General features: G+C 44.4%; 1 protein-coding gene across 8 annotated transcripts in view; it reads right to left on the reverse strand.

The window, feature by feature from the left end:
- The window catches only part of CCDC162P (coiled-coil domain containing 162, pseudogene), a 164,731-nt gene that overhangs the window by 30,171 nt on the left and 118,296 nt on the right, over nt 1-16,264 (reverse strand). For 5 of the 8 annotated variants that reach the window (XM_074333386.2, XM_074333387.2, XM_074333385.2 and 2 more), the window contains 6 exons: nt 13,940-14,093; nt 11,987-12,082; nt 10,684-10,848; nt 6,175-6,404; nt 5,105-5,243; nt 3,789-3,909 (listed from right to left, as the gene is read on the reverse strand). In XM_074333386.2, coding sequence (XP_074189487.2) covers nt 3,789-3,909; nt 5,105-5,243; nt 6,175-6,404; nt 10,684-10,848; nt 11,987-12,082; nt 13,940-14,093 — 905 coding nt within the window. The remainder of the gene's footprint in view (nt 1-3,788; nt 3,910-5,104; nt 5,244-6,174; nt 6,405-10,683; nt 10,849-11,986; nt 12,083-13,939; nt 14,094-16,264) is intronic. The other 3 variants (XM_074333388.2, XM_074333389.2, XM_074333390.2) reach the window with 2 other exon arrangements.

A 16,264-nucleotide genomic window follows, 5' to 3' on the forward strand; every position in this document is an offset into this window, starting at 1 on the left:
CCATGTTTCTTCATGGCTTGATAGCTCCTTTCTTTTTCAGTGTTGAATAATATTCCATTGAATGGATGTACCACAGTTTATCCATTTCAACTTTGTTTTTAAAGAACAGATCTCCTTCTTTTTGTACTCCTATTTCATTGGTTTACAGAATACATAATTAAATTACTCAAATACAGTGATGAGCAAAAGTAGCATAAATAGGTTTGGAGTAAACAGTGACCCGTGATGCTCGGTGAACCTACGTAACCCAAAGACTGCGATTAGGGAGTACTTTGCCGGCTTCCGTTCCCAAAGGAGAGGAAAGCTTAGGTCATCCACAAGTGTGCTAGTGCAGGGTGGCTGCGAGAGCACCTGCATTGCTGCTGAACTGTGTTCCAGGGCCCACGGCTGGGGAAAGCTGGCCTACACCATACAATCCTCAGCGTTTTGATTGTGCTTCCCTCAAGTGAAACATTTGTGTTCACTAACCTTTAACAAATGGATGCTTATGTTTTTATAACTTTCTACATTACAATCACTGGCTAATACTGCAAAGCATGATGTGCTTAGGGAGAGGTCTCTCCACGGTGAGAATGGATCTCAATCCACTTTCCCCATCGCTCCCTTGACCTTTTAGTTCTTTTGTCTGACTTCTTATCAGATGTGATTGGGTTATTTTTTTAAACCTCAGAATGTGGCTGAAGATAAGCATGTACCAGGATTAGAAGTGTCACCTCTACGATTTAATATTCGCTTGTGGGTTGCCTTCCCATGGTCACTTCAGAATACCTCAGTGTGGAGTGTGACATGGGACTTCTTACATGTGGACTAAATCTATTTAGAAGTTCCATTAGGTTGGTGCAAAAGTAACGTCCATTTAAAAGATTAAACATAATTACAAAAACCGCAATTACTTTTGGACCATCCTTATAACATTTTCTTCCCATACCCCTGGGGTATTGCTGGCCACTTTGGAGACCGCTGGCCTTATAACTGCTCAGAGACATCTAGAAAATAAATTAAAAATGACTTCAATGCCAAAATGTCAAAGATGGAGCATGGCAGAGTCTCTCTGAATCAGGGGAGCCCATCTCTCTGCTAAGACAAACCCCGAGGCTGAATGGGGAGGGGTGCAGCCACTTTCGAGAAAGTTCTCAGGAGACCACTACTTCAGCTACCAAGAACTAGCAGCAGACCGGGTGTGCCTGCCGCATTATTAGCTGCTCACTGACAAACGGACAACTCACTCAGAAGCTGTATAAAAAGATTAAGCTCCAAGACAAAGTGGGGAGCAGGGAAGGAGATAAAGGGGAGAAGTATCAAGGGCTCCTTTCTGGCAGGTGTAAATGTAAACACCGGAGTCAGCCAAGAGGGAGGGACGAGACCTTGGAGCAAGGACAGGAGCCTGTGATGTCCCCTGGCCTCAGTCTCTCCATTCCCAACTCCTTCCAGGGAAACCAGTAGATCCAAACTAACCTTGCCCACAAAGGGTGGTCTGTGTTGCATGAAGAAGCAGCCGTCTGTTGGAAGCCCATCCGCTATGGCTGCTGCCTGTTGCTGAGATGAGCAAGAGGTGGTTTTATTGCCGTCTTTGAAGGTACCCACCCCACAGCGGTCCCAGGAAGACTAAATTGAATAAATATATATAAAAGCACCCCTGGCATGAAGTGGGGAGTCTGTCACTTACACTAGGGGAAGTCAGGATAGGCAGAGACCCACGCCTCCAGATTAAGTCATGTTGAACAGACCAAAACCAAAATACTCTCACTGTTGGCATTTATTTTCAAAGCTTTCTGAGTACAGAATTGACCAGTATACTCTAGCCATAGTAAGGTTTGGTATTACCCACCTTACACCACTGAGAATAACTCTACGCCTCCCCTCTGCCTGACTTTCACCAGCCCCTTACTGAAGGCCCTTTCCACGCACAGCTGACAAGCACCACACACAAGGGGCCACACCGCACAGCTGCAGCGCAAAGATGCTTCCTCCCCTAGCCCCCAGCCCAGGCGTCTCGTAAGAATCACAGCCCTGAAACGTACAGATGGTTGCACCTGCCCTGTGTTTGTGGATTTTCTCCAAGGACTTGGAAGGGAGCTGCCTGAATGCAGCAAACACAGCACAAACAACAGGCGCTCTGTCTTGTTAAATATCCTGTAATTGGAGCTCACCCACACTCAGCTTTCAGGTGACATGCAGAGACGCCCAGTGGGGACCGGTTGCTCTCTCATGGCACAGCTTTTCCCAGAGCCCTGTTTACAGAATTCAGTTACTCGAAGCACTGAAACTGCCAATGGCTTATTAGGTGAGGACAGAGGTTATTCATAAATACTACAGTGTCTATGGATTTCGCCTCAAAAGGAAAACCTATTTTTTTTGCTAGTCAGACAACTTGTCAGTAGCTCAAAGGTTGTGGAGTTTCCTACAGAATTAGTAGGAGTTAGGAGGAGACATTGCAGTTCAGACAGGACCAGCTGCATAATCTATGGCACATTAAAATAAAAATGCAGAGCTTCTTGCTCAAAAAGCAGGAAAAAAGAGCCGTGATAGGTACTAACATATAGAGTTCTGCTTCTGCCATCTCTCTCTCGACCTGTCATGGTGTTCTTATTTGTTGCACTCCCAGACATGGGAATGCTTGCAGGGCAAATGTGACCCTCGTGAGCATGTAGGGGCCTGCCCTGTGACTGGGTGCAGGAGTGCACGTGGCCTACCGCGTACAGGACCGAGGCAAAGAAGTTGAGCCAGGGGTCTCCCCTTCCCACAGGCTCACCGCCCCAACCCACTGTGGACAGGCAACCGCGGGAGTATCACAACCTCCGTGCTGGGATATTTTGGAGATCCAGGGATGGGCCACAGGCTTGTCTCACTAAGTTACCCCTCAAACACACTGTGGTTCTGTCAGCCTGGGATCCTTCAGAAGCTGCCAAGTACACAGACCCACCCCGAGCCTCTGCAGGCTCAGGCCCCGCCTGGGATGGAGGACTGCAGTGATTGCCGAGTGGGGATGGTGAGGGGGAGTCCAGGGGTGGCCTGGGTGACGGAGAGCAGAGCAGCAGCAGCTGAGAACCCCTCCTGGCAAGGTGGGGAGGCAGCAGGAGGTGGGACCACATGAGAGCCAAGGCTCCACGGCCATGGTGCATGCTCCATCAACTTACTGGATTCCACTTACAAAACAGAAGTTCTAAGTTGAAATGAAGAAGTTCAAGATGGCAGCCACAGAGCATGAAAGCCCACGTGCCCCGAGTCCTGTGTGAGTCCCTGGTCACACGCCCATGAAGTGAGTCTCCCTGACTTTAGACCTCAGATGAAAGGAAACAATTTTGATGCCTTCCCACCCCAAACATATGCATTGGTAACAGCTTGACATAGATACGTCATGTACATGTGTAATATAGATACATGTATGGAATAAGAAAAGCTTTATGTGTTTCCCCCATTTCAACTTTATTTCAGTTACGAGTTGACCAGCAGGGTTGAGACTGTATAAGACTATAGTTAACAAATGTTGTCTATTTTATTTATCTATCTAAATTTAATTTATTTTTCAATTACAGTTGACAGACAACAAGTGTGTTCTATTTAAAAGCCCTTTAAGTGGAAGGAAGTATATCAAAGTGTTAATAGTAGTTCTCTTTGGACCAAGGTGTTAAAAAGCAATTTTTATATAATTTTCTGGGCACTGTGAGGTTTGTTTATTTTTGTTTTGTTTTTTTCCCCCCCATAAATATGGATACACGGATTGCTTTTATAATTAGGAAAAAACAGTCAATGTGATTTTCTGAGGTAATAAAATAAACATACTTTACCTGTAGGGAGAGTGCACTGCTCCTTGGACTTTTCTGACATAACCAGTGTTATCTCTCTGTTAACTTTTCTTAATACCTCCTGGATCATATGTATTTCAAGATTTTCCAGAAGTTTCTGAAGCTAGAAGAAGCAGTTTGAGAGTCAGTCTACATTCAGTTTATTCTCTAGGCTCCCATGTCAGATTCCTGCAGAAGGGCCTTGGGCGGCTCCTGTCCTGCAGGTACGGTCTCCCGTGGGAGAAGAAGGGTCCCTGTCTCGGGCTCCCACGTGCGTCAGTGGGGGTGGATACACCTCTTTGGAAACCAACATCTTTTCTTCCTGGCCCACATCCTGACTGATAAAATACAACCCTTTTTGCCAAGTTCTGCTAAATTGGAAAATGCTCAGTGCCTAAGGTGCCCTCAGATGCCTTGGGCAGGAAGTGTGGGCAGGAATTTCTTGAGCTGTTATCATAAGAGAAGCCCTCAGGTCTGAAACTCAATGTAGACACCAAGGAGGATTTCGTGAGAAGATTTAAAACCCCATACATGACCAGAGTAAACTCTGTTCTGATAACTGTGAGCTCTCCCTTAATCCATTATGCTTGCAGAGCACACGTTTCTCCCTGTCAGAGGACCCCAGGTGCTAGAGGGGAACCAAGGTTCAGAAGGGTAAGCAATAGGCTGGGGACTGAAGGGTGTGTGTGTGTGTGTGTGTGTGTGTGTGTTGGGGGACAGGGCGCTGCATTCTCCTTGATGCTCATGGGCACACATCTCAGCCTTGACACCCAAACACCTCGAGGCTTTGCTTGCCTGTTATAATCAGCACAGCTACGTGGAGCCTGTGTCCCAGGATCAAGGTGAACAAACACTTGGGAAAACAACCACATAGATCATCTAACACACGCCAAATGGGCTAGTGCATAAACGGCGTTGTGTGATTCACAGAAAAACAATCACAGGAGCTATTTTAAATATTCCATTTCCATGAACGTGTGTATGGAGGTGTGTGGGGGGGTACCTGTGTGCTGGATTTTATGTTTAAGATGCTAATGGCTGTGTTTTCTGTTGTCTTTTTTGTGGTGCTGTGCCTTAATTTGGAAAAACTCAAATATGAAAACCTAGACTTAAAGTTATGAGATCTTAATTGGTAGTTATTTGCTTAATCCAAGCCTCACATGCTTTTAAATACTTAGTTCCCTCTGAGCCTGTTCAATGATTTACAAACCTTCAATTTATACTTTAGAAAACAACACTACTTGGGTACATCTGTAGTTTTACATGCTAATGCCATAAAGCAAATTTTCAAAGCCAAATTCAAAACAGCTCTTGCATACCTGCTGAGTTTTTATTTCAATTTCTGAAGCTCCTTTTGGGGGAAGAATAGATTGACTACTTATTATAAGTTCTTCAAATTCATCTTCTTTCCCCATCCGCCTAGCAATGGCTCTCATGCTGGGGTAGAGAATGTCAGTTCTAGCAAAGAAGAGAGAGAAGTTGCAAACAAACATATCATTTCTCATTCGGATTCTCTGACAATTATTTTCATTCATGTTCTGTTTCCTGTCATCACCTATAAACCTCCCCACCCATCACAGCCAGTTACAGCAACATGTAAATTCATCACAGTTGCCACTCCCTTAGTCGATATTAAATCCCAAGGCCTTTTCCCACTGGATACATTTAATTTCAGTCTTCATTTTTCAAAATATTGAGAAGTCTTGCTATTCCCTAGTCACCAGGAAAGCTGACTGTAATAACGCCTAAGACAGACAATTCAGACTGTGCTACCAAAGGGAACCTTCTCGTGCTCAGTAAGGTCCAGGGTGGTGGGTCGGTGCTCAGTGAATGCTTGTTTGGTGACAGACACATGGCAGAAGCCACATGTCTTTTGTGCCAGCTAAATCATTCCAGCCAGGGCTTGAAGCTGTGAAAACACCCCAGCATCTCGCAGGCCTGATTATATTAATACCACTGTACCTTATTATGTCTCTGGCTGCAACCCATGGCGCTCCCAGAGACTCAGCACTTGGGTCTAATGGGGCAGACAGTGGGGAGAAATGCAGCAGCATCTCCCCACCTGGTGCTCGCTGGGATCCTGTGAGCTAAATAGCTTAGAGTCAGCACCACGGGGACACTCTAAAAGCACAAGTTCCCGGGCACAGAACTCTGGGTAAATGATGTACAGTGTGGCTCAGTGGAATCCCGCGCCACCCCTGCAGTCAGCAGAACGCAGTGTTTCCTGTGAAATGCTGTTTGTAGAGACACATCGCCCAGCTTCCTCTGGGCTCCGTGGGGCTGGCTGCACCAGGATTCAGGGACCAAATCTTATCAGGGGAAGGGGCTGGAGTCTGGCAAACCCCAGGTTCCATCTGTTCCCATGAATGTCCACCTCAGCAACACTTACCCATAGAGCTCAGAGAACTGCTTGTGGAAAGAGACAGAACTGCTGTCCTGGCCTTTTAGCTTAAGCCGACCCCAGTGCTCCTTCAGCACTTCCAGCTGCTTCCACCGCACCAGAAATGATCTCAGCAAAGCAAGGGACATGGCTGCATCGCACGGGCTCCCCAGAAGCTTGGAGGCCTGTGGGCGGCTTTGGAACTGACTTCTGACTCCTGGCGCTCTGCACAAATCTGGCTGAAAGTGTTACAGAAAGTCTTCTTTATTGATCACGTACCAACACGGGATAACATTTTACCCGCAGCCCGCACGGAATGAAGTCTTTGAACAGTGACTCCTCTCCCAGGAGGAGTGGTTTACACACCTGCAGCAGTTGTAGGGCTTAGAGATGGAAAGCGTGTTTCCTGAACAGACAGGATACAGATTTCTGCTTGAGTCGTGAACCACTCAGTTTTACGTCTTTTTTTACTTGGGTACTAACATTTTATCTCCCTTTGAAAAATCAAGCCTTTCGTGTTTAACCTCAGCATTCTGGAAAGTGCTCTTCTACACACTCAAGATTTAACTCCTCAAATGATAGAGTAGTAATATAACCTTTAGCTGGGGATTTTATGCATTGCATCGGTAAGTAAATGGAAACCTAAGTTTGTCATATGTCCTGTTCCTTCTGCCATCCTTTAAAAGTTAGGCAGAGAATATGTCTCTTAATTTGAGTTTATTATTCAACAGGCAATTGTACTTTAACAGTATGATTTGTTCATTCATTCACTGGTGCTCCTCTTAAATATGTGATTGTTGAGGGGCTGTTATGAGCCCTGGAGGATGTGGAGGTAACAAGGGTTTCAGGTCCCTGCTCTCCTGTAGCCAGGGGTATGAGGGCCAGGTCACCCAGAGAATGATAGACAGAATGGGGAAACTGTGCCCAGGACTTCCGTCTGACAACAGCGCCTCAGTCACAGGAAAAGAAGCTTTCCTTTGCAGACGAGACGGGAAATCAGGATCACGATGTTATGACAAGAAGGGCCTCAGAGAACAATCAGGTAATAGCTAGCACCTTAGACACTCAAGTTCCCAGGCTAGGAATGGGAAGAAACACCACCTGGTGTAACTAGATCCTAGATCAGTGCTATTTACATATCTCAGGATATGTTAATATCTTTATGTCAATACCTTATGGGCAGCGCTGACAAAAAAGAGGGTTGGCAAGACCCAGGGAGAGTGAGCTCCTGAACACAACTGACAACCCTTCGACCTCGCAGCCTCCCTCCTCAACGATCAGCTGATCCATGCATTTCCAGGTTTATTTTATCCTCACAAACCTTTCATTAAATGAAATCTTACACAGTGGCCCAAAATATCCAACAGCCCAAGGCTGATCATGGTGACAGGGAAGAAGCAGCCTACAGGCCACGTAGTTGGCCCCCTGCACTCAAAATGCCGCAAGGTGCCTCTGAGAAAGCCAGGGCTCCTGGGACCAACATTTTTAAAGGCCCTGAGCTAATCCATCACCTTCACTTTGGAGCTCCAGAGACTGAAGTCTAAGAGATCACAGAGCTGGTGCCACAGCTGGGACGGGAAACACAGAATCCTAACTGACTGGCAGTATAAATGCCAGGGTCTTATATTGTTTATGAATATTTAAATGCTCTTAAATAAAACAAATCACAAAATAAAACTAATTTAAATAAATAATAATTTTAAAGCATGCTTACCCTGTTAGTATATAGTTGGCCCTTTAACAGCATGGGGGCTGGGACCCTGACCCTTATGCCGCTGAAAAATCTGAGTATAACTTAAGCTGAATTTGTGGATGTGAAACCCAGGGCTATGGAGGGACAACTGTATATTTATTGAAAAACATCTGTGTATAAAAGGACCTGCACAGTTCAAACCCCTGTTGGTCAAGGGTCAACTGTATTCATATTAAGAGAAGTGTTCTCTTCCTAAGTGTTTTAAAGGATGAGAGAAGGAATAGGAGATAAAAATAAAGGACAAAGCAGGGGGAAGTGGGGATGTCAGGAAACAATGGTAATCCATCAGAAACAGGGCCAAAAAACGGTAAAGAGAAGGGACCAAAGGAGCCAGCATGCTTCTTGCTCTCGGCACTACTTGGTCTATACCCAGCTTTGCAAGTGCTGCTTCTCGGTGAAGCATCTAATTCTGCGGCAGAATTTAGATGGCTCATCTAAACACACTTCATGTTCCACTAATTGGCCTGAAGTGGACTTGTGACTCAGTGTTAGTAAGACACAAGGAAAACCTATTGGAAGCCTTCTGGAAAAGATTTTCCTTCTTGATAAAATGATAAAACTCCTTAAGGAAAAAGGGTTTTTCCTTCTCTTCTCATCTTACAAGGATGAGGGAGGCATTTTGCTGACACACCCAGGATGGCAGAGCTGCGGGCCTGCACCTACCGGGGTGACTGCTCCAACCTGACCTGCCTCCTTCAAAACTTGTTTTGAAAGATTACTACACTTCTCTAATTTCAGTCATGGCTAGTGGGACAAGCTGGTACTTATGGCAGGTGCTTCTTTAGTTGGCATCGAAGAGCATCCGCTTAAAGGTGGAGGAACAGAAGAAGCTCCTAAAAAAGTAGTTTGGAAGTGGAAACCCGAAGGCTAAGGAGGAATCAATCAGATGACGAAGTAGAAAGTGGGAGAAGATGATAATCATTTGGACTGGTGGACATGGGTGGTGAGGGAGGATGGAGAAAAGTAGACAAACTTGAGAGACATTAAAATAATAGGACAGTAAAACTTGGAGTCTGATTATAGGCTATGATAGAGAGAAGTCAAACACGAGGTCCAGATTTTTTGGCTGGGACAGGTTGAGGTAAACTGACAGCAAAGATGGAAAAAGGAGCAAGTTTTGGGGCCGTAGAATGAGCTCAGTGTGGGACACACTGTCCCAGAGATGGAACAAGGCAGTTGAGCATGTGAGTCAGACAAGGCTGTGTTTTGGACTGGACGTGTAGATTCTGGCGTTGTCACATGTACGTCATCAAAGTCATAAAAGCAGACAGGTTTGCCTAGGGAGAGGGGGAGGAGTGGAGAAACCCAGTGGATAAGAGTATGCGAGAGCTCCAGGGCAAGACTGTTAGTTTGGCATCTGGGTCTCTCTCCTCAGGAGGCATGGGACTGTCAGCACAGCGCTTAACCTTCATGAGCCTCATTATTCTTATCTGTAAAATGAGAATAATGAAAGCACTCATGGAATTATTGTGAGGATTAAAGACATGACTAATTAATGAAGCATCTGAACAGATCTTAGTCATAGCCAATAGCAGTATTAATAGTATTCAGAACCAATGTGTTGGTTAGACACAGAAGGCACAGGGCCCAGGACCCACAAAACGTTTTCATTTCTTTTTAAATCAGAAAAAAGAACATTTCAGATGAATAAAATGCTTTAATATATGACATTAATATATTTTTCTTTATATTAACACAGTCATAAACGGGAACTTAAAATTTTTTTTTATGGAAGAAAGGGTCCACAAAGACAAATGTGTCTAGAATCATGGAAATCAAAATGCAGCCCTGGTAGAAGTTGTCGTGAGACAAAACTCCAAAAACAACATTTTGGGCATTGGCAGAGGTAGAGGAATCTACGGAGAAGCCTGAGAAGGTGTGTCCAGCACAGTCGGAGGAAAGCTGGGAGAGACTTGTGCTTTGGAAGCCAAAGGAAGAGAGGCTTCGAGAAGGATACACTGTGTCAAATCCTGCCAAGGGGTCAGGTTGGAAGGGGACTGAATGGTATCCAGAGAATTTTGTGACAAGGACCGTTGAGCTCTTGATGACAGTGGTCTCAGTGGTGAGATGAGGAAAAGGAGAGATTGCAGTTTCTGCAGAGTAGATGGAAGGTAAGGAAATGGAGATGGCTGGTACACACATCTCTCAGAAAGTTTAGCTCTGGAAAGGAGGCTCTTTAAATAGGGGCACCAGCTAGCTTACCCTGGGTCCAGACAAGTTTCTCCCTGGTTCTCAGATACATGCAGAATTGTTTCAAGTTAGGATACGAGGTGGGCTAGTGGCTCTTGGTACTGAGAGTTTCAGAGGGACAGATTCAAAGGAGGGGGTGCTTGCCTAGGAGTCTGTAGGCTCATTGAGTGATGAAGAGAGGGGCCCAGACTGGAAATGTTCACCCGGGGCCCCGGTCATACCCCTCTGGTCTTTCCAACTCCAGTCGTAAATGTGTGACTCACACGGAAAAGAAGCCAGCAATGGAGCATTGGTTCCATTTGTTTTCAATGCAATTCCCACAACCTTTGTTCTATTTTTAAAATTAAAATAAATGGCTATACCTCTGATCACAGGACATATTGTAAAAGAAAACACTTTGGAGTGGCTTTCACAGCTACTCCTGCTCAGTGGCTACTCCTTGCAGCGTGAACCCTGCCCTGGGACCCACCGGGAGAGGCTGGGGGGGGTGGGGCAGACGGGCCTCTCTAGTCCACGTCTACACTAGGAAGGTCCTTAGGACCATGAAGCATCGGCCAGCGATGTGGGCTGCTCACCGAGAATACCTGTGTACTTTTTTCTAGTGTGGCTTGCTGTCCTGGGGGACTCTCCATGATCATATGATAGCTGCTCAGAAGTACGTCTTCCATGAGCAGGTGCATGCCCACCAGCTCTCCATGAGCCACCCTGAGGTCACGGTCACTCAGCCTGCAGAGGCACAGCTGACATCAAAAGAGAACAAAGCAAAATGAAAACATCCATGTTGAAGACTTCTATGTATCCTTTACACATGGTTTTTGGGAAACAAATTAAGAATAACTGTGTTTATAAGCCCTGCCCTCCCAACAATTAAAAAATTCCATAAAAATCAGAGTAACATTTCTAGCTCAAAGTGTCCTTTGAACATACCAGATTTTTGGTTCTGTGTGGAAACCCAAGCTTCCCAGCCCTTATAGCGGTGTCTGGACATGGTAAATGTATAGTGTGAGCCCAAGCTTCCTTTAAAAGTACAGATATAAACACATGTATGCATAGGGAAAAATATAAACCAAAATGTGAACTGTGCTTATCTCCTAGTAGGAGGCTATGACTGTTTTTCTTTTAACCATTCTTATTATTTTACTAAAAAAAACACCAAAAAAAACAAACACTTTTTGACTAATGGAGAATTTTGAGCATATACAAAGGCAAACAATAGTCTCCATCACCCATTCCCAAGAACCATCAACCCACGGCCAGTCCTGCTCCATCCTCATCACTCCCCACCTCCATATTATTTTGAAGCAAATTTAGGATTGATTTTCATGTTGTTTTTAATACTTTTTTATATTTTATATTTTTTAAAATAAGAACATAATGTTTGCTTAAGTAATCAAGGGGAAAACACATAATTGAAAGAAATTCTCCTTCTGAGTCCTGCTTAAAAAGGTCTGTTCCTATTACTGTTCATAGATGGGTCAGGAGTCACACATCTCTGAGCTACCAGCCTGGTTGTTTCTCTGGGAGGCCCACAGAGTGACTGGGAATGGATGGCCTCTCTCCCAGCATTAATGGCCACAGGAGTTTCATCTGTGTCTATAACCAAGGCTGTTACCAGCTGAGACCATGATTCTCTTCTGTTTTAATAAAGCATGACTCACCTTGCAGGTGTTGGGTTTACAGCCTCGTTATAAAACATCCTGCTGGTCTTATAAATGATTCACTGGCCAGAGTGTTGAGGATTTGACCTTTGGACCCAATGACACCTGCTCTGCAGTCGGACTGTGGTTGTCTTTGTGACAAGTGGGAAGACCTATCCTACCTGCATATTTTTTTAAAATTTATTTTTAAAATTTATTGGGGTGACAATTGTTAGTATACCTGCATATTATATTCCAGAGTATCCGGGCTGCTACTCGTCACTGGAAATGGTCCTCCATCTTCCAGAAATGCTCTCCAAGGGAACAGCACAAATGCCTAAAGGAACCAAATAGTAAACATGATAATGCTGTTCTGTGCCCATTCGAGACATCTGTATATGAACAGGATGTCTGTGTCTGCACCCCAAAATACTCCAGGATGATTTATTTATTATGTAGAAGTAGTTCTTAAGGTATAGTCTCTGATGAAGCAGAGGAGAGAGTCATAATCTTACTTTGTTTGATAATATTTAGAAATCGTATTTAACAGAAAGTAGCTAAGCACAGAAGGATACTTATGACTTCAGTGTAACTAGTTAGCACCAGTGTTCAAAAGTTCCAGAACAGTATAATACCAATGGGACATATTTATAACCAACAAACTAAACTTACTTAAGTGTAAGTGTTCTAGATATTGGGAATCTTAAAAATGTATCCTTCAGCACCATTGTGCTCCAGTTCCAGGTAACAGTGCTAAATCAGTGTTGCAATGGGCTCCTGTCTGCACATCACTGTCTAACAGCCAAAGCACCCCCGACTCCTTGTGGTACCACATGCAGCCCTGGGTGCAGTGGGCCTGTCCATCTGACTCCATTCTGCACTTCTAGACCTGGTAGTGGCTCCAGACAATTCCTAGCGTCGGAGTCAATTCAGGTAGCAGGGAGCCAGGACATCTGCATCCACCTAAGCCCAGGCAACAGCCAAAGGCAGAAGGAACAGGCTCAACGGTCATGGTTCAACCTTGTCTTCTGGGTCTAAAAGAGGGTCAAGGCTTGGGCTAAGAGTCGTTGTCTTGTGGCTGGGTAAGGTAGAGGTGTGGGACTTATACGGGGCAAAAACATTAAGTAGGAGGTTTTAGACTCAGAAGACCTGGGCTTGTGAGGTGATTTTAAAGATATGCCCACAAATTCTTTGATACTCTTCCTGTGAAGAAGTGGGGTTTAATTCTTCTCCCCTTGAGTATGTGCTGAAATTAGTGACTCACTTCTAATGAAGAGATTATGGCAAAAGTGATGGGATGTCACTTCTGAAATTGGGTAATAAAAAGACTGTGACTTCCATCTTGGGTTTTCTCTCTTGCTCTCTCTTGAGTTGTTCACTCTGGGGGAAGCCATCTGCCATGTTGTGAGGAAGCCTATGAGAGGCCCACACGAATAAGCTTGGAAGTGGACTTTGGATGCCTCCCCGCAGCCACGTGAGTGGGCTTGGAAGCAGGATCTCCTCCGGGAGAGAGCCTTGAGATGACTACAGCACAGGCTAGCCAGCACCCGGATGTGGCCTCCTGACAGATTCCGAGTCAGAACTACCCAGCTAAGTGGCTCCCAGATTCCTGAACCTCAGGAACTAGATGAGATATTGAATGTTGATTGTTTTAATCTGCTAAATTTTGAGGTGACCTGCTATGCAGCCACAGATAACTAACACAGTTTACGACCTATTGCTGCAATCTGATCTCTGGTTTTCCTGCACCTTAAATTCCATAGTTGTAGAAGGTGGGTAATATTGTTAGTGCCCACGCACAATGCTATAGTTTCCAGGATGACATTCGCTAGCATATGTCGTCAGCAGGGCTGTTCAACTCAGCTGCTGACCTAATTTATGGATTGTAATTGCTATCATGATTATATTACTAAATGGAAAAGATCAAATGTTGGTTTTGCCACCAGCCTTGAGCAGATAAGCCGTTGCCGTAATTAGCCTGTTGAGCAGTTTGGAGGCACAAACCCTGACTGGGAATAACAGCTGTCGATGGGGGAATAACTGCTCTCCCATGTCAGTGAAGGGGAGCCAGCTAAGACTGGGCTACATGAGCGCACTGAGAGCCCTGCAAAATTTAAACCAAATGGAAACAAAGTGACAAAATCCCCTATACACAACACACCTTTTATAGGTATAAGAATACCTCTCAACACACCTGGCTGCTCCGTGGATCCAGTGGCTGGGGCAGGCTGAGCTGTGAAGCAAAAATGCTCTTCACCAGAGAGTTGCTCAGTGGTGGCAACCCATGGTACATGCCGTCAGTGACAGACTGGTAGGCAGGAGCGTTTCCAGCTGCCAAAAATGTCCTCCTACCGAAACATGACAGGAATCTCATGAAAAGCAATTACTTAAGCTCCTGAAGCTCAAAACTTTTTCAAAATTATCGTAGCAAGATATTAGTTTGGTGCAAAAGTAATTGCGGTTTTTGCAATTGTTTTAAACCTTTTTAAACCGCAATTACTTTTGCACCAACCTAATAACATTTTGGGATATTAGCAGGTTTCTTCCTCAGCGATCTCATCCTTCATCCTTTCTGTACACATCACCCTTCACTCTCAAAATTCACAGGGGAGAGGTAAATATAGTTTAGATTAGCACTGCACTGGAGAACTTTCTGCAATTGGAAATGTTCTGTATTTGACTGTCCAATATGGTAGCCACTAGAATCGAGCACTTGAAATATGGCTGCTACAACTGAGAAATTGAATTTTAAATTTTCTGTCCTCTAAATCAATATTAATTTAAAATCTTACTATCTTGGGCAGTTCGGCTGTAGCTCTAACAAAGATATCGATTGTCTGTTGAATTGACTATTTTAAGACCAATAGCTGAGACAACAATTCTTGATATATAAAACCAAATTTTAAATTAAATAATAAGTACCTGGGGTTTGACAGAGAAATCTTTTTGTTTTGTTTTGAACAAAACTTGGCTTTGCATATCAAGAACCCAAAATCCTGAAGACCGGAGCATGAAATTTATACCATAAGTTGTAGAGGAGAAAGTATGCATGACAAATTATAATGACTTTCTTGCCTAAAAGGAACTAAAAGTTTAGCAAGCAAGGAAAGACATTTCTAGAGCTTAGATCTAATGGGTGCCTAAGAAAAGATCCTGACACAGGATAAGGTGGGGGAAATGTACCCCAGAACAGAAGGGACCTTTCGCCTGGATCCTCCATGAGCTTAGCCAAAGTCTTCCCAAAGCAGACATTAAAAAAAGAGATTAACAACGACTAAGGGAGATGTGAGCACTAATGGAATTGAGGCAGCCTCCCAGAGACTAGTAGACAATCAAAGTGTAGGGGAAAGACCTGGGGGAGTGCCCGAGCCCCCACAAGTGGCTGTCAGGCAGGGTGCTGAGCAGGCCAACCAGCAGAGAGCTGGGGTTGGACCAGTTAATCCACGACAGAGATGAGTGGGGATGGCCACTCCTTCCTGACTGCCAGGATGATTTATAAGCATCTCCAGGAACTTGGATCACCTCTGAGAGGAATGAAGGACACCTGCCAGACCATGAAATTACTCAAATGAACCACTCACATCTGCCTACAGGAACCAGGAGGTACCACATCCTCTTGGTGCTACAAAGGCTGCCTCCTCCCACAGCCCCTGGTTGCTCACTTTGTTCCCAAATGCAATTCGTTTGTGGCCCTGCATGATGTGTAATGTCCTCTTCCCCTGGGCTGTGAGTATTGGTGACTAATAAACAGCTGTTATCTCATCTGTCCAGTGTTGGCCATCCCCATAACCTTAGGGCAGAATCCCTTCCTCACCAATAGGGTGAATAAGAGGCAATTACAATAAAGGGAAAGGTGATAATCTTGAATTAACTTATTTTAAATGTCAAACTAACAACCTCTTTTAAACTCTAAGTGTGGCTGACTGACATGGAATTGGAAAGTTTAATCTTTTTGCCATCAGTAGAAGTAGGGGCTTATGAACTCGAGTTCAAAGACAGATAAAGGGAGCTCTATATTTGCACATCAAATCACTGTACTAGTGCAAAAATCATACTGCTCTTTTTACATTTTAATGAGAATTAACAAAAGATAGTTGAATACTATTATACACTGAGATGGTGGATAAAATAATTGATATATCCTGATAGCTCAAGGATAGATCTTGGAGTTGCTCAATGGATACATTGACGTAAGAACATCCAAACCTGTAGAGAATTTTTATGTTTATTTGAGCCAAACTGGCAACATCCTGGGAAGCAAAATTGTTCAAATGCTCTGGAGAATGAGTTTTTCAGTTCTATTTATACATTTGAAATGAAGGAACATGGGAGAGGAGGTGGGAGCAAGCAAGGCAGGGGATATCTCTATGACTGGAATACAGGACAGTTAACAAGATTATGTGCTCCCTTGAGGGTGGTTACACATCCTCTGAGGGGTCTGAAAAAGAGGATTACTCTGGCATTTCAAGAGTGTGTTAACCTAGATGCACAAGAATGGACAGGGCTGGCTTATGGCAAA

This window comes from Rhinolophus sinicus, chromosome 2, assembly GCF_057876585.1.
Source record: "Rhinolophus sinicus isolate RSI-liver-muscle chromosome 2, RSI-T2T, whole genome shotgun sequence".
Taxonomy (NCBI): domain Eukaryota; kingdom Metazoa; phylum Chordata; class Mammalia; order Chiroptera; family Rhinolophidae; genus Rhinolophus; species Rhinolophus sinicus.